The sequence below is a fragment of the Physcomitrium patens genome, chromosome 22 (genome assembly GCF_059467195.1).
Source record: "Physcomitrium patens ecotype Gransden chromosome 22, ASM5946719v1, whole genome shotgun sequence".
Classification (NCBI taxonomy): Eukaryota; Viridiplantae; Streptophyta; class Bryopsida; order Funariales; family Funariaceae; genus Physcomitrium; species Physcomitrium patens.
In genome coordinates, this window is record NC_143431.1 from 11,134,967 (window position 1) to 11,155,213 (window position 20,247).

At 29.1% G+C, this 20,247-nt stretch overlaps 1 protein-coding gene across 1 annotated transcript; it reads left to right on the forward strand.

The window, feature by feature from the left end:
- Window positions 1-15,160: 15,160 nt before the first annotated feature.
- LOC112274850 (uncharacterized) lies at window positions 15,161-19,685 on the forward strand. The gene is made up of 7 exons (XM_090246244.1): window positions 15,161-15,356; window positions 16,327-16,983; window positions 17,248-17,349; window positions 17,469-17,573; window positions 18,249-18,459; window positions 18,703-18,891; window positions 19,037-19,685. The coding sequence occupies exons 2-7, from the start codon at window positions 16,342-16,344 to the stop codon at window positions 19,318-19,320; spliced, it is 1,533 nt and encodes a 510-aa protein (XP_090102370.1). The 5' UTR covers window positions 15,161-15,356; window positions 16,327-16,341; the 3' UTR covers window positions 19,321-19,685.
- The last annotated feature ends 562 nt before the right edge of the window (window positions 19,686-20,247 follow it).

Genomic DNA, 20,247 nt, shown 5'->3' on the forward strand with positions numbered 1-20,247 from the left:
TGTATTTGTTTTGGACATATAGTTCAATAGCTTTAGTTCAATCAGATTTTATGATTATAAATATTTAATTATTATACTTCTAAAAAAAATTATTTAAAACTAATAATTAAAATATAAATTTTTAGGTTTATTTAAAATTTAACTAAAAATATATTATAGCAAAATACAAAAAATCAAAAATCAAAATTACACAATAAAATAAATTGATACAATATAATTATAGCTTTTAAAAAAAAATTACATTAAAAATTTTAAAATATAATTTTAAATTATTATTAGATTTTTAATATATTTACTATATTTTTCTTCTATATATATATATATATATATATATATCTTCTATAAGTAGACCTTATTATTAAAAATATCATTTTAAATATAATAATTTTTAATATTTATATATTATATTTTTAAAAAAATTAATTTATTTTTTATCACATGATTAATACTTTCACTATCACAATGCAATAGAATCTAATCTTACATAAAATCAAATCCACTTACAATTCTTTTCAACTATATTATTTTTTTGATTTTTTTTTATAATAATTTTTATTTACTTATTAAAAATATATTAATAAAATATAAATTAGACTTCTAATTCAAAAATCCACTAATTAGTAAAAATGTATAACCTATAGTAGTTCTTTTTTGTCTAAGTCTTTACAAACATCAATAATAACAAATCATGTGATGCTTCTAATTCTCTCATGTTTTGCATCAAAGATAATTCTAATATTAATAGTATCTTTAAATTAATAATATATTTATTTTAATATTTTTTATTTTTCTTCTATAGATTTTCTATCTATTATTGGAAAAACTTACAATATATAAGATATCTAATGTAATATTTGTTATTGCATACATAAGAATGTCCATTAAATTTACACATAGAATGCTAGATATTTTTCTTTTATCTTTATTTCTAGAGCGTTATATTGAATATAATATAAAATAAGATGTTAAAAGAATACTTATTGGTTTTGAAACATCCACGCAAAAGAAACCTACTAATTAATTAATATACTTCATCTAAACCTTATGCCTTCTATGATTTTTGTAGATATCAATATCTATAATTTTTTTAATAATTCTTAGATATTTGGATTTATAATCTATATTTTTTTATATTTTTATATTTTTATATATCCATTATAGTTATTTTCTTTTTTTGGATTATTTTTACCAAATCTCATATTTAATTATTATAAAGAAACTCTATATTATTAATAAATGTTATCTTTATTAGATTGATTTTTATCTTCTATAGATTTTTTAAATATAAAAAAGTTCATTATATTCTATAGTTAGGATAAATATTATTATACTTAAATAGCCAATTCTAAAGACTATTTTAGTCTTTTTTACAACCTTAAATTTTTTGGATTTAATCTACCTTTATCATCAATCATCTTAGATGTTGTAGAATCTAAGGTCTTCTTTAAGCTATATAAATATTAAGAAACACCCATCTCTCTCTTATTGTATCAAATTTAATTTGATTTTTCATCTTTCAATATAGCTTATTTATTTTCATAAAATTTCTGAAATTTTTTTAAAAAATAAAAATAAAATAATTTGCCATAATATCTATTTTATTTTATTTCTTATTAGCATAAACATATACTAGACATATAAAAATCATAATCTTAAAATAAATTTTCAGTTTGCCACTTTATATTTTATTCGATTTTTTAAATTAATAGCAATAAATAGAGAGTGTTTCATAAAAATATTAGAAACATTGACAATCTTAGTCTAAAAATTCTTCTCAAATCCAATATTATTTAATATAATTTTTATTTTTAAATATATATATATATATATATATATATATATATATATATATAAAAAAAATTTATCTTACAAGAATGTACATCATATATATAAGAATTTGTTTAAAAATTAGTGCTTGTGTAATTTTATAATTTTTTCTTTTTTCATATAATCTATTCATAAATAGCATAATTAAATCACGACCATAAAATGATTTTTTAATTAGATACAACATGAATTCTATTAATAGTAATATCTCCTTCAAATTCATATAAGTTTCTAATCTTCTTATTCTTCATTACCATAGTAGTTCATTTAAAAAAAATTAAAACTTTATTCTCTGCTATTTTTTTTATAATCAACTAAGTCTAGTGTACTTAAAGATTTTAAGCTCTTTTATAATTTAAAAATATGGTAAATATAAAATGATTTCTATATTATTTCATAATAAATTAATTTTTATTACTATAAGTCAACCATTATATAGGATATGTATGATATATTTATTCCTCTAGGGATATATATAACATAAACAACAAAAATGAAAGGATCATAAATGTTTTTAAAAAGTTTATGGTCCTTTAAAGGACCATAAATTCTTTAATTACCTTATTCGGTCATAGTGAAGATATTTCATGAAAATATTAAAATAGCAGAACTAACTTATTCATATAATTGAACTTTGGCTTTATATTTATATATTCTTTTTGGTTTATAGATTTTTTTAAAGTCTTCTAAAAATTCTGCATTCATTACCTTTGGTCTTTGATTTATTAATTAAAGTTTTATATTTTTATCTACACTTTCTCTTATCACGCTCTTTGACCATCATTTTGCCACATACAAACAATGTCTCAAAATAAAAGAAAATATTCTTATTGTTTGATCTCTTTGGAATCTCATTATATAAGAAAACAATAATGATGCCTTTTAGCTCTATCATATATTATTCAAACAACAAAGTAGTAACCAAATGCTTAAATAATAGAATAAATAAAGTAAATAGAAAAAATATATATATTATTCTCATATTTGATTTTATACATTTATACTTGTTAATCCACAAATGATTTTATTAGAGGTATTCAAGTAAATTAGCACAATATATATTTTTTTTATGTACAAAGTATATAAATATACTACCATGTTGATTTTTTTCACTTTTTTCCAATTTAGTCCATAATTTTTTTTTCACTAATTTCATACATCTCTAATACAAACAAATCTTTTGTCTTCAAATAACATAATTTTAAAATTTTCTACTTATAAATTTTTTTGACTTTAAATTTTTTATTTAGGATCTTTGCTACTATCACATTACCTCAACCACATTCTTATACCAAATGCTAAAATAATATAAACAAAATCATATATTTATAAAAAAATTAATACAAAACTTATTTTTTTTCTTTTTTGAGATTTAAACCAATCTATCCATAATTATGGCTTGATAGCATTAAGTATTGTAGTTTTTGAAACTCCTACAAATTATCTATAATGTATTCAAAATATCCACCAGATAGAATATATACTATGCTACAAGGGCATTCCTTCAACTACCTTCATTAAAACAAGGCTAGAAAATGGTGCCCATATATTCCTTTCAAACTTCTATAAAGGTACTTGCTGATGGCAAACAATTTTTTAATATTCCATGTGTATTAAATAAACAAAATACAAGACATAACTTTAACACATTTTTGGATGGTTGAATATAATTAATTTTGTTTTTAAGAGCCACTTCTTTAATTATGCTTTATTAGTATTTTAATTATTAAATCAATAATTTTATATTTAAATTAAGTATTCTTTATAATTATTATTTGAAAGTTTCAATTGAATAAATTTTATAATTTTGATTGTATTATTGAATTTTATTATCAAAAAAGTAATAAATCAATTATATATGGCTTTAATCCTAACATGTTAATTTTTTAAGAAATTAAACATATCTTGTGTTTCAAAACATAAATAAAACTTCTCAGACACATATATAGAAATAATATTTTTTATCTGATATATATATATATATATATATATAGGTATTTATGTATTAAAAAAAGAAAAAAGAAAAAAGAAAACATATTAGATTGAATTGACGCATTTAGTAATAGCTTATTTGACTTTGTTTGGGCATTTAAGATGTTTACAATTTTTTTTAAATTGAAATTTATTGAACCTTTTAATGATTGCAATCCATAAGGATTGTAACAGATTCTACATTACAGTTTTTTTTTTTTTTTTTTTTTTAAATATGTTTTCCCAATGATTATTTTATGCTACATTCTATACATCTAAAAAGAACTAAAATCAACTTCTTATTCTATTTTCATTTTTAATCAAAAACTGTTTTAGACAATACATTGGCCAATATTTCACTGCTAAAGTGGCTTTGGAATCTTAGTAAATGGCGGTGGAACAGGCGAACCGCATGAGGTTTCCAAATGGCAAAACAATTAGGGGTTTATACATGTAAATATCAATACATGAAACGTGAATGTAAGTGTCGCTTCATGTTTCATGTATTGATTTACTGCAATCGGGACGTGAGGTATTTTCAAAGGAATACAAAAGTTGGCCGTAGATCTGCAGAGTGTGCACCATTATGGGAATTCAAATTTGAGTTTATTACATTGGCTCCCAATTGGGAATCAATAACAGCCACCCACATAATGTCAACCACGATGAGGTACTGGCAGTAACCGGCCAGTTTAGACTTCGTTTTTAGCGAGACTGTGCCATAATGGCACCAAGTCCCAGAAAGTTTGTCCTTGACAAGAGCCGAAGTATGAATTCCAAGGTGGGTTCATTTACATCATGCGTCTGATGACAGTGATGGAGCCCAATCGAGCTACGCCTGCTACCAAGGCTCCATCACATCCCCTCTTCAAGATTCCTTTTCAACTCACATTCTCTCACGGTGCTCATTAGAGTTTTCTGCCCTGCTGAGATTAACACAGAATTCCTGTGCCTGTCCCTGAGACCAGAACTTTTCTACGCCGCGGATCTCACCAAAAACCTCTCATCGACGTGCGAGTCCACAAGACCACCAATACGAGAGCTGGAAGATTTTGCTGATGTGAGGCTTCAGAGCGGATTGGCTTCCGCTTTCGCACCGTTTTCACAGCTACGGAGTGTGTTATAGCACAACGGCGACATTGATTTTGTTGAATAGCCGCCTTCATCCATTTGGTTAGGGTTTGGTAATTGTGCCGTAATCATCCAAGTATTAGGGTTTTATCCATTTGAGATGGATGAATTTATATATTTAATCTCTCATCACAAATACACCTATTTAAAGCATTGTATTCTTTAATGAAGATGAAAATAATAAATACAATGCTAGAGAGAGTACATATTTGATGTTAACATGATATTAGAGTTAGGTTCTTGAGATTATGTTGTAGGCTTGGTTTTCTTGAATATGTAAAATCATTCAATGAAAGTAGAGAAGGTTTGTTCTTTCACTTCTTGTCTTCCTACTCACATCTACAATATAAAAATATAAACCTACTTATGAAAGATATCATTAAACTTGTGAAGTTAGAAGGAGGATCTTACTCTATGATGTGGAGCTATGGAATTCAAATGATCTTAATACAAGAAAACCTATAGAAGTTGATTGAATTATCTCTATCTATTTATATCAACATTGAAGAATCTTTAGGCTCATCCAATATTTTAGCTGTACATGCAATCTCCAACTTAACAAGAAAAGATTCAATTAGTACAAATATATCACCAATTGAAGATATAACTATAGTCTCTTTTGTTCAAAATTACATTAGAATCTGACATATCATCACCTCTACAATACAAGAATCTATTATTCCTCATATTATTAGTATTCTTGAATCTCAATCTATTTGGAAACAATTATAAACATTGTATAATATACAAAATTCAAACAAAGAACTTAATTTGAAAGAAAAGTTGTATGCAATTTGTTTATCAAAAAGAAAGAGCTTACACAAATATTTATAAGAAATCAATTTTTTATTAGATCAATTAGCTAAAATAGGTATTATTGTTTGAAATAAAGATGTTAATGCTTTGACCTTAAATAATCTATTAAGGAATTGGTCTACCTTCAAACAAATTCAAAAAAGAAGATTGAAATTACCTATATTTTTTGAATTCAAAGAATTACTATTACAAGAAGAAATTTCTTGTTAACTTGAAAAAACCAGAGATAATCAAGAAGAGTTATATGTACAAAAAGATGTTTTTGAGACTTTGGATCCAAAAGACAAAGTTAACATTGAAACTTTAGAAGACATATATTACAATATCATCATCAAGAAAGAAGTTACAATCATCATTAAATTACAACAAGTAATAATATAATTAAGACTAAACAAGAATTAAAATACTATATCAATTGCCAAACACGTAGCAAACTTGGTCATTTTATTTAACATTGTGGTATCAAGAACCAAGAAAATCAAATTAAACATTTACAAATTTAATTGTTAAAAATGAAGAAAAGAGGTGTTATTAATATAATAGAATATAATGATGAAAAAGAATATATAATAATTTTTTTAATTAAAGCTTGAATAAATGCTTATTTTGATACATTTGACTTTAAAAAAAAAGTAGTAGTTACATTTTAGAATAAGTTTACATGTAACAATCAACAAACTATTCTTGACAAGAATTGAGGATTCAAATATATCTAATATTAGAACAATTAGAAAAAGGACTCTTATTTTACTTGCATAAGAAAATATAACACTTGAAAATTCATCCAAAAAAATTATAGAAAATAATTTTTTATATATTCTAAGAATAAAAATTAATTTATTTTTAATTAAAAATATTATAGATTTAAGATACATTATATTATTTAACTCAAAATCTTGTTATATATTTAATAAAGATAATTTGATGGTTATTTATTTATAAGCAATTTTCATGGAGATATATATTTATCTAGTTAAGAAGTGTTAAGTAGAGAATAAATGTAGATAGAATAGATGTCGCTTTGATTTTACACATGTTTGTAGTTGATTGGTATATTAGAAACTTGGCCAACAAGTTAGTCATGTATTTCATGTGTTAATAGCTTGTGGTACGAGCTAACTATGTTGTGCACATATAGAAAACTTGCCTTGCAAGTTAAGACACATGTCTCGCAAGTTGAACATGTGTCAAAAGTCCTATAAAATATGGCCACATAGCTCCTAATTAGAAAGTATACATGGAAGCAAGAATGAAGCCTTTGTCACTCTTATCAATGCCTTTCTAGTCCTTAGTCTTGTTTCAAGACTTTCTAATCTTCTTGTCTTTGGTAATAACAATTCTAATTTCAATATTCTATTAGATTTGAATGAATATCTACTCTTTCTAAATAACACAAGAGTATCTTGATTTTTTATTTTTTTGAAATTTATGTCCTTGATATTTTGACAAGAAATAAACTTCATTATATTCAATATATATATATATATATATATATATATATATTTATGGCTGATTTACTTCCATAAAAGACCTTATTTAAACAATCAAAATAACCATAAATAAGATAATTGAAAAATAACTCCATGTCTCTAAAAATAATAATTTAACTTTGATATAAAAAGATTGGGCATCTTAATTTTTATATCACTTATCTACACAAGAATTAATTGGTGGAATATTACAACTATCCTTGTAGAAAGAGTTATGAAAAAGTCGCATACAAGATATATAGGAAGTGATTTTTGGAAAAATAAAATAAAAATAAAATAAAATAATTATTCATATTAAAGTAATTAGAAATAATTTATTCTAATTTATATGGCCATTTGTGATTTTCGTCAAAAAATAACAATAGATAGATCTTAACATTTATAAATAATTACACACAAATTAGATGGTTACATTTCTTATAAAAAAAATCTAAAAATCTTAATAAGTTTAAAGGATTTAATATGTTAGTAAAAATTTTCAATAGAAAAGTAGAATATCTATTAATTAATTTTGGAGATAAATATATGTCAAATAAATTTAAATAATAATATAAATAATAAGAAATAAAAAAAAAATCTATAATAAAAATAGCCAATCATATTTTTTTTGAAAAAATATCATACATAGCCTTAAAATTTGCCAAAATGAAAAAAAAAAATTTACATGTTGTGTAAATTTGAGTTCCATATTTTTTTTTCACATCTTGGGTATCTCACAACATGGTTGTTGCTACAATTGACTCATCTTGTGCTATTTGTTGCTTGTGTTAGATCAAATTTTCTTACATGCTTCCTTAGTATAAGAGATTGGTATTAAAGACACAAATTGGAAGAAGATACATAAACTCGTGGAATCTATTTCAAAAGAAAAGTGACAAAATAGAAGAAAGTATGTATATTCAAGGAAGAACTAGAATGGCTATTATCAAAGACTAGAAAACATAAGACTCTTGAAACTAGATTAAAAGCAAGAAAGAAATTGATAAGAGTGAGGAAGGCCTCACTCTTACCTCTATATATACTACTTAACTAAGAACTATATAGTAACATGCTATAGGACCTTTAATACATGTCCAACTTATAAGACACATGTCTAATTTGCAAGACAAGTTTCCTAGGTGTGCGCCATATGTCCAACTTGTACTACAAGTGGTCAACATATGGACACGTGGCCTCTTTCTTGGGCAAGTTTTCAACCTATCAATCACCTATAGACATGTATAAAGGCAAAGCAACGTCTATGAAGCTTCTAAGAGGCTTTTCACAAGATATTATCATATTTATCTACTTTGACTTACTTTTACTTATTTTTATTATCTAGGCAATTATCAAGATAAATATGTATGTCCATGACAATTGTTTAGATAAGATCTTATGAAAAACACGACAAAACTCACATATTCACAAATCAAGGTTGAATTGCTTCCTATACAAGGCATAATAGAACATGGGCTATGGCTTGTAAAATTTATGAACACTTGGAATTGACTTGAAAAGCTTCTGTTAAGTGGAGAGTTTGTAGAATAATACTAGATTTTTTCATCACTTATATCCTTAAATCCAAAGATGTTTGACTATAGTTTATACTTGCAAGTTAGTGATTTGATTAATTTAAATAATTTAGAGAGTTTATTAATTGAGGTTCATGCTTCTACATCAGTAATTTCAGATGTCATGCAAGATTCTTGTGAAAATTAATCATTTATATCTATTTTAAATAGAATAACTGTCACTATTTGATGACAACATCCTTCTTTGATGGTACATATCATTCATATCAACTATGCAATTAATTTGAATAATTTTTTTAAAAAAAGTTATAAGTATATGCAAAAAATATTTATAAGTCTTGTAATTTAATAATTTTGTAATAGAAAATATGAAAAATAATTTGAACATCAATTCAAAATATAATTAATTCAAATAATGGATTAAAAAAAAAAAAAAAAAAAAAAAAAAACTTACCTTTAAAGCTATTTTAGCTCTATTAGTCATAGTTGACTTATATTTAAGGCTGCTAATATCTATTCTCAATTGTTTCCTATTTGAAAAAAAAATATATAGGATATTGTATATAATTCAAAAAATTAAGATAAAACTTCTTAATAAATTTCATTAATTTTTTTCCACATTGATTGCAAATATTATCAACCAATGCATGTTAGACATAAGTTCCAAGATTTAGAAATAATGCCTATATGTAAGGTACAAAATTATTTTAGCCATATATTTAACTAAAACATCTTATGAAACAATACAATAGAAAGAAATATTAGTACTTGTTCTTCTAAACAAAGAATAATAGAATCAACAATTTTTTCATAAAGAAGTAATAATACAATAAGTGTTTTAGTATTATGATTAATAAATCCAAATTAACTTTAATAATATAATTTTAATCAATCTCTTGAAATTATTTCACTTGTTTACAAATTCACAAGACCTAGGCATAGAAACATAAGATGAGATAATTATCATGTTTATATTTCAACAAAAAATTATGACTTATGTTACTTAAGTTCAAAAAATTAAAATATTGGTTCTACAAATAATAAAGAAATAAGTTGAGAAGGTTATAACATCAACTTTAATTAAGCTTATAATTATTTATGTTAGACAAAATTAATGGAAGAAGAAATAGAAACTATTACTAGTAATGAAACTTAGAATTTATAACTATTACTTGAAGGGAAGTGACTTATATCCTCCAAATGAATACATAAGCTTAAACCTAGAATTGACAACCAACAAAGAAAGAAAAAAAAAAAAAAAAATAGTTTTTAGAATTTTTGAATAAAGAAAAGATATAAAATTTATAGAATTTTTTTCTATTATTATTAAATGTTCTAAATTCAAATTACTATAATATTAAAAATAATAAATAATTCAAATATTCATCACATAGATATAAAAATTTCTTTTTTAAATGGTCTTTTTGAAGGGAAAGTATATATGATACAACCAAAAGATATTATTTTACTAAAGAATAAAAGACCTATTTATAAAATTAAAAAATCAATCTATGGTCTCAATTAATTACTAAGAGCATTGTATAAAAAGATAAATAATGTGATAAGAAGCATATACATGACAAAGAACAATCATGATGCAAACACATATTTTTTACACAAGAAAGGTGGCATAGTTATTTTCATGCTTTATTTTTATGACTTATTTTTTATTGAGACTAATAATAGTCTTATTACTTAGTTAAAATTATCTTTAAAATACCTTTGTCATGGTTAATTTTAAAATAATTAAAAAATATTGAGGAGATGATTTTGACAAAACAACATAAGGTATTTTCATTCATCAAACTCAATATGTACAAAATATCTTGAAAAAGTTTGAGATATTGGAGTATAAATTTGTAAAAACTCTACTATCAAAAGGATTAATTCTAATCAACAATGTGAACTCAACTCTTAGTATTGCAACATTTATTTTTCAACTAATTAAAAAGTTAAGTTTCCTTACTAGTACTACACTAGATATTATTTATCATGTAAGTAGAGTAAATAATTTTATGTCAAGACCAAAAGAGGCTCAATTACATGCAACTAAATATATTCTATATTATATTAAGTACAAAATAGATTACAAGATACTTAAAAATATATATATATATATATATATATATATATAAAATAAAAACTTGTATTGTAACAAGATTTATGATTATAGATTAGAAATCATGTTCAAAAATACAACGTTTAATAGGTGCATACATTTTTGTAAAATAAAAAAAGTCTTTTAGTTAGAAAAATAAGAGTCAATAAAAGTTTGAGGTCTCTGACTAAATTTTAGTATTTTACTTTTAGCAATGGTGCATAAGAAGCAATATGGTTGTACAAACTTCTCACTAAATTGAAATGAAAAAAATGCAAGTATAATTCTAATTTCTTGCTATAACAAAGAAATTATTTTTAAATTAGATAAATCAAGTATAAATAATATTAAAATATATTGCAACAATCAAGATTCAATTAAACTTGCATAAAATCTAATTTTCTATGTTCAAATTGGACATATTGAGATTTATTATCATTTTATTTGAAAAAGAGTCTTAGGAGGTAAATTTAATCTCTTCTTAAAAGAGAACAATCTACTAACAAAGAATCCAAACAATTTTGCTTGCAATCTTAAATTTTATATAAAAATGAATATAGCTTCTTTATAAAATATAAATAAATTAAATAAAGAAGACTAAAGAAAAAAAAAATTAATCATAGCCAATTCATTCTTTACAATGTTATACATATAAATTAGTCAATATCTATAGTATATCAATAAATAAATAAATAAAATAATTTCTATTCATTTGCTCAAGTCTGTTATGAAGTAGTAGCAATATCTTAAGTGAATACATTATTAATCATCACCAATATGTATCCATTGCGCTATTCTTGGTTACTCCTCATCCACATATTTTAATGTCAATTGCCTCTAGTAGTCTTTTTTTAGTAGCCAAGCTTCAAAAATATCTAATTATTGCATTGTTTAATTTTGGACTTAAATTGTAGATCTTAAATGTATGAGAATCAACTACACCAACTAGACTTCAATCATCTTAGTCATTTCCAAATTTATTGGCTTTCTAGATCACTATTTGTATTTGATATTGGTTCTCTAAAGCCTTCAACACCCAACAATCTGACTAGCATTAGATTTGCACTATAAACAGTCATAGACACCATTACTTATTTGCACTAAAACTGTATCATATCAAATTAGCTTTGACAAAATTACAAATGACTTCTAAACTCGCTGCAATTGATTTGTGAGTGTTTTACAATATGGATTTTGGCACCACAATCACAAGCAATTTTGTAGAAGGAATGTGTTATAATGAACTTAAGATATTTTTAGAATAAGTTCCATAAATAAGGCATTACAACAACAAGCAAACAAATTCTGCAACAACAAACTTGTGTTCATGACAATTGCTACCTTCATCTATTAAGATTAGGATTCACTAACTACATTGTAATCATCTATGAGTTAAGATTTCATCTATTTGTGATAGATGAACTTATTTAATAAATTTCTTATCATAAATATGCCTATTTTAAGCATTACATCTTTTATCAAGATGAAAATAGTAAATATAGTACCACAAAAAGTATTGATTTAATGTTAATAAATTTGAGATTGACCCCAAAAAAACTAAACTTTGAGTGGAGTGTTGGTGTACTCCGCTCAATAATGGTAGGGTTCAAACCTGGGCTGGCATTGACATTTCAATCATTAGAATTTTATTTTTTTTCTAAATATGTTTAATTAGAGGAAATATACCAATAAGTTTATAAATTGTATAATTTGTTAGAATGATTTTCTGTCACAGTTATTTGATTCTCTATCATGTCAGCTCAAAAACATTGTGCTTGAAAGTTAGGTTTTTGATCAAACAAATAGTTTGGTTGTCAATGGTTGAAATTCTCAACACATTGGTTTTACTTACTTGGTTTACGTATCGTCATGTTATAATCAATGTGTCCAATCCAATGCAGTTACTAAATTCTCTTCTTTCTATCTACTTGAGTTTTAAAATAAATTGAAATTTTAATAACATGTTTAATTTAACTTGCACAATAATAATCCTAGTCCAATATCATGATACTAACATTCTAAAATGAACACATTATACTTTGTTATTGATATGAAAAAGATCCATTATATATTCATATCTATTACTATACTCTTTCCAATTTTTTAAATTACAATTTTCTACTAAATTTTTATCACTTATGTATTTTTTTGTTTTTTAATACCCAAGAATACTGTTAGATTTTAATTAAATTTTTGTAAATGGAACTTGTTGTAAAACTGTTTACATTTTAGTGTATATTTAACATATGATAAAAAGATAGTGCAAAAAAATAAAGAATAGTACAGAGGATAAAGTGGCTTTACATTGAATGGTACAATTTCCATGGTTCAAAAACTAAATAACATAACATTGCATGCACACAATTCTAAAACCATGTGTATAGTTTCAAACAAAGCCTAACCCCATGGCCAAAACAAGGATATGATATTAAAAATCAATAAACTCATTTAGATTCCAAAGGTCACCGTAATGTATCAGCATCTCTTGTTATTGTTGTTTTCTAAAATCGTTCCAGGTCTTGAAATCCAATACATCCATATAAATACAAGGTAGAATTTAAATTTATCTTGTAATGCCTTGAAAACTCTTCAAATCAATTTAGACTGATTATACAACCAACAAAGCAACATTAAGGATTTACAAATTTGAGATTTGAACAAAGACATTAAATGTTTGCATAGAAACTTTATTTAATGAGCAACAACCATCACCTCCACATTTGCTTTGAAGAGGCTCACTCACACACCCAAACATCTAGTTCCCTTCAAATCCACATTACAATGTTTGGTGACCATACTATTCCCAACCTATATTGACTTATACTGAGAATGTACCTCACAATCTTCTTGTTGCATTTTTGAATGAGTTGCCAAGTGGATTATTTTGTGACATGGTCAGAAGATTCTACACACACTGTCTCTTCTTCTCCTTTTATTTCCTTCGTTTCATTTTTTTTATGTCACTGTGTTTATATATATATATATATATATATATATGTATGTGTGTTTGTATATATATATATATATATTTATATTTATTGCTTTTTTTTTTCTTTTTTTTTCAAGTCATAGGTTTCTGCATAGCACAGGGTCTATACAGTCTTATTGTATCAAAACATGGTTGTGATGATTTTGATTTACTATATATATATATATATATATATATGCATATCAAATATGCTTGATATCAAATATTAGATTTAGGTGGCACAAATTTTACACTATTTTTTTAATAAAATTCATTGAAATTTTATTTTTAAAAATAACAAATAGATGTATGTATGTATGTATGTATGTATGTATGTAATGAATTTTTGAAGTTTTTTTTTTTTTTTTTTTTTTGGAGGAAATGAAATCTGTTGATTATAAGGAAAGGAAAATGTAATAAAAAACACACATCCTATCAACTAGCTTGTCAAAAACTTTACACTAAACTACACAAACTCATAAATAAAACAAAAAAATTTAATAATTTTTTACATTTGAATACCAAAATCTGTATGGAATTCAAGGCCATTGTGGTAGCACCCATGGCTCAAAATTTGTGAAAGTACAAGCCACCAAATGAAGACGACCTTTGATATCTTTTCTTTTGATGGTTTGTGAATTGAGGTGTTTTGAGTTGATCAAAATTTAAATGCCTTGGTTACACTTGTGAAGAATGAATGAAAAACAACAAAAATAAAATAAAATTAATAATGTAGTAATATAATTAGGTAGCCAATTTTTGGAATAAAAATTTCAACGGCAAAAGATCAAATTATGTAATTAATACTTGGTTCATGTATTGAGAGCTAGAATATTGCAATCCTCTAAACCACAAAACATTTGAATGTATTAAATGTTTTTTATAATATACATATATATATCAAATTTCTTTTGATTTTTTTTTAGATTTTTCTTATGTTTTGAAATAAATACATGAAAGAAAGAATGAAATAATTTTAAAGCAAAGAGGGGGAAAAAATATAAAGAAATCACAAAAAGAATGTTAAAATATTATAATTTTAATTTTTACAAAAAATAAATAAATTATAAAACTCATAATTAAATTAAATTAAATTACATGCAGCTATGGCTTTGCGAGCGCTTGACATATGGCAACCAAGATTTTCTGACCCATTCCCGAGCTGCCCGAGAAAATAAAATAAACATAATAATAAAATAAAAAATAACCGATCTCCATGCGTAACCCCTCGACTTCTTAACCCGCAAACGGATGAATGAATTCAGCGGTCATCCAACATGGTCGAAACGCCATCGATACGGTCAAACCGTATCCTTTCGTATGGACAAATTACATCAATACGGTAATACCCGTATGGCGTACAAATCCGAAACGACGTCCGTCGCGTTGCGGGGGACTTGTTTCTTGGGACCCCTCGAAACTCCCATGCTCGCAGTGGTGCTCCTCTCTTGGTTGGTTCAATCAGCGAGGCCTCACATTGTTGCGCTTGCTTGCTTGCTACATGGGGCCCTGGACCTCTTCATCACGCCCATGATGAGAACGCCGTAAGTCGTTCAGCGGTGTCTGTACTGATAGATCGCTGGTTCCGAAGCGGATTCACTGACGTGAGGTCATCAGATGCGCATTTAACCCCATTGTTCGTGTAGGATTCGTGTGTCGGACGCGTACTTTGTAGGAGTATCTTGTAGGAGATTGGTGTTTGAAGCGCTAATTATCGGGGTGGGCGGTTTGTGAGCTGGTTTTGACAGTGTGGAGTTCAGTTGCGCTGTCGAGTTCTGTGAGAGTTGGGGGGGGGGGGGGGTAAGAGAGGGAGCATTAGCGAGGGGGAACAATTTTCAGTCGGATTCTTGTGTGCACCAGAGTCTTGGGAGCTCAGAATGCGCACCAGGATGCACCCTCAACAGCATCCGAAGTTAACAGTTGTATCTGCCTAGCTTTCGTGATCACTGAGTACGGTGAATTTGGTTTTCATTTTTTTATTTGTTTATTTTCAACAATTGTGGTGTCATTGGATCGATCCGATATGGAATGAGGCAATCACGGCAATGTTCCGCGAGGGTTATTTGAATTCGAGTTCAGGAGCTTCCGGCTCTGTGTGTGATTCAGTTGCAGGGGAAGCAACAGTATCACGCATGTATGAGTGTTGGGAACTATCAGAGCTGTTGTTCACTTGGGATCGCGCATTAGACTGGAAGTCTTTCATCTGCAATCACCAGTGCTGATGAGGTGATCTCTCGGCTAGATTTTATTTAGTAAATATGTCGATTTCCTTGTGAGAGTTAACCTCGCCTTTGTATTCATCAGGTCATTCCCGGTTCATCCCCACTACTTATCAACATCTCGGCTGCAGAATTGACAATGCATAGGTGTCATTGCAGCAAAGACCATTCAAGTTTATGACTCATTAGCGATTCATGACGAGTATATCAACCTTCATAGCCAGATTGCTAGGCTTCGCTCCCAAACTCATTTATTAGCACGGAGTATCTAAATCGGTAGAGGTTTTCCTGGCAGGGATTTGGAGTAAGGATGTGTTTGAAGGATTATCTCCTGGTGGGAGAACAGAAAGGAAAGCAGGTAATGCAGCTGACCATGCCGAAGTCAATCAAGCCGGACAAAGTTGCAGTTGCGGAACAGATGCTGCTACCCTTGGCAGAGTGTAGTACGGGTGGGGAGGCTTGTACAATTTTGCTGAGTGATCTTCTCTGTGGAGAAACTCTCTCACCTACTACCACCACCTACTGCCACCACCAATTTGGTGAACTCCACAATGATTCCATAGCAACTACTTCCGCCTTCCGAGGCTGGTTAGTTAATGCCATATCCGCCTCGATCCCTTATCCTGCACACGGGAGCTCCTTTCTGTCCAAAAGTAAAGAAAATCTATGTTCCAAACTCAACCGTTTTTCACACACTGATGACACCGCCACTATTGTTGTGAGAAAAGACCCAGCGCCAGAAACTATGGTGGTTAGGGCTGATTCCGTTTCCAAACCAAGTTTGGTGGATCTTGGGGAGGCCATGCGTGTCCTGCAGGAGAGAGAGGTAACGACGCCGCACCGTCTGACAGATCGGTATATCAACACTCTGATATGGTCTGACTTGGATGACGACAAATCTTATGTTGGACTGGGCAGTGCGCGGCGAGAGGGTGTCTTTCTCATATTCAAGGTACTCACTGTCGCAATGATCCGCTGCGTCAGTAATTTTTGCGAGTTGTCGAAGTTGTAATTCTGTCCTCAACTTGGAAATGCACAAGCAAAGTACGGATATCATGCTTGGTTCGGGTTACTCTAACAGCACTTACTATTCCCTAGTGATTCCCTCAGTAGATTATTAGTTGATGCAACTATCGTAATCGGTGGTTGTGCTAATTGTAAAAAATGGATTTGTAGTTTCACATCTAGATTTGAAGTGTGTGCATCCGTGTTACAGCTGGTGGAGGATTTGGGGCTCGGAATAGTGATTGGAGCACACGCCATCGCCTATCTGGATCGCTTCCTCAGTACTATGACCTCCAGCTCGGCAAACTCACAGGTTACATCTTCAGAATAGAAAAGAAACCTACATGTAAGGTTATTTGCGTGACAAATTGTAAATGATTTTCGTCTTGATCGATTCTGAAAACTGTGCGGGCCAAATGGAAATGTTTGCAGGTTGACGAAAACTCAGCAACACATTTTCCTTACATCGCTGCAGCTTGCGTTTTGATTGCAGCCAAAATGGACGATACCGCTGCACCCTCCTTAGCTTCTCTCTGCGTAATTCATAGCACTTGAGACTCACTTCTATTTTTGCAGCTAATACTTAACAGCACAGACCTAACACGGTCAAGTGGCTTCCTAAACATCTGTGTAACTTTCTTAGATAGTAGCAACCTACACGTTCGACTTTGAGCCTGTAACTTGCAATGACAGACCATTGAGATTAAGTTTGCAACAGACAACCATGTCATGTTTTTGTTGCTAACTAATGCTTCACGGCATCCTTGCTGTCATAAGGAATCTAAATTTCCCTTTCGAGCTTGAGTATGTGCGAAGTTTCTGTCAGAATTTTAGATTATCTTGCTCCGTTCAACCCCAATTCAAACTTAAACATTACGCCGTCTGTTAACCGGGATGTGTGCTGAATGCAGCGGTCAATGTGAACAAAATGCAAATCACACAAGCCATCCACCAGATTAAGACAATCTAATTTAAAATCCTGTAAACACGGAATGTTGATTCATAACCATTGAGTTTCAATATTTACATCCCTTGCTTCTCCCAGTTTAAGCAAGACGAATAATTGTATGGCTTGCCCTATCTATTCAAACCATCCGACGAGGTTGAATGCAGATTTCAGATATTGCCAATGAACCGTTCTCTTGATAGTCTCCTCCAGATTAGAATGGCTCATTGACCTCACACGCATGAAACGTGTGTATGATTTTGTAGAGGTTTTCTGGTGAAGCCAATCTGATTTTAGGCAAGCTACGGGACGTGGAGGTGGTGGTGCTCCAAGTGCTCGGATGGAAATTGTTGGCGGTGACCACCTCAGACTTCGTGGACAACATGCTGGCGCATCTTCCTCTCATCGGAGTCTCCTCGGCGCTAGTACAGGGAGCACGCAGCCGGGCCGACGAACTCCTCCAAGCAATTCTCACAGGTTCCTTTTGACTCTCCGTCAGGATTCAACCAAAAGCTGTTCCAGCTGCAAATTCCAGCATATAAAATGGCATAAATGCGTTGTAGAAATCCAGATGACACGCAGTGTATAGACCAGTGTGGCAACGGATCTGAAGCGTAAGTTTTTTTTCTTCAACACAGCAAACACGATGAATGATCCAGGCACTACTCTAAGGTAATCGAATCATTAAAGTTCATTCGCACAATTTTTAAAAAATGACAGACGGTGATCGTGGATGGCTAAATGCCGCTGCAGAGGTGGAGTTCCTGGACTTCGAGCAATCCACAATCGGCTTGTGTGTGATGCAATGCATTCTGGACGAAACTTTGCCACTTCAAGCGGCGCTTCACATGGCAGCCCTCCAAAGTTTTCTGGTCGTGGACATGGTATTCGCTGTCATCACCTGTAAATGTACTCCTCTCAGCTAACTGTTAAAATAAAGCAACAATTTATTACCTTCTCCCAACAGTAGCTGTGAACTCCACTCACCGAGGTTGTTTGTAAACTTCCCTTATTACTTTTCGGTGACTTGAAACCTTCTGCTCTGCATTTGCAGTTTGCGTTGCAGCAATGTCACAAGAGGCTGGTGGATTTGGTATCAGACCCAGTGCCACGATGCTCCTCCTCAACCTCACCGGCAAGTGTGCTCCACGCTTAATACTCCACAGCAACACGAGAGCCCGGAGCAGATTCATCGACAGCCATCACTCGAACCTTGGGTTCATTGAGCTCGGTGAACTCCGATCTAGCGCCAGTTTCTCCTCTTCAAGGTCATGGATCTCGATAGCACCGGCGCAAACTTCGCATAAAGTTTCGCATTCATTTGCAGACTTCTCATGAGAATGTGTGTGGACATTCATTCATTTACTCTCTCACACACACACACACAAATGTACAAATACGTTTTAATTTGGTTTCAAGTAAGAATAACAATTGATGATGTGTGTTTCTTCTAAAGAAATGTCATGGTGAGACATCGATTTGTCGGGAAAAAAAAAATGGTAATGAAAATTAGTGGTGATGGGTTTGTATAAGATGATGCAAGTTTTTATTTTGACAAAGCAAACCAACTTTTGCTTTATATTTGTGTTTATATTTAGAAATATTAGCATTTTGTGATCACGGTAGATGACATGATCAGTTTAATTGAAAACATAAGTGTTGTACAAAATTAGCAAAATGTATATTTTTAGTACTTTTGATTCCCTTCTGTTTCACTAATTACAAAAGCAATAAAAGGTATTGAACTCCATTAAATCATTCAACTATAAATTAGAAAACAATGTTTCCAACAAATAGAGTGTTAAAATACAATGAATCCATAATAAAAAAACAAAATGGTCTGTTTTATTACAAAAAATAGTATGTTTGATATTCAATGTTTCATTGCTAACTTATTTTGTTAAGATATATGTTATCTCGTTTTAAAAAATAATAATATTTTTTTAAGAGCCCAAAAAGTTGTTTATTATAGTGGTTATCTCTCTCTTTCTATGTATCTCTCTCTCTTTATATATATATATATATATATATATATAGATGTGTGTGTGTGTGTGTATTTCATAACCATTGTAAAGAATATGCATTGACAACCATCGACTTCATTTTATCACACAAGTTTCCATGCAGAAACTCTCACTCTCTCCCCCACATTTTGTCGTGGCCAAGGCAACGAACTACAACCTTGGAGTAAAAGTAAAAGTAAAAGTTGAAGCCCTCTTAGTTGGCGACCCATCAAAAACTTGCCAAGACCTCTAGTCTCGAGGA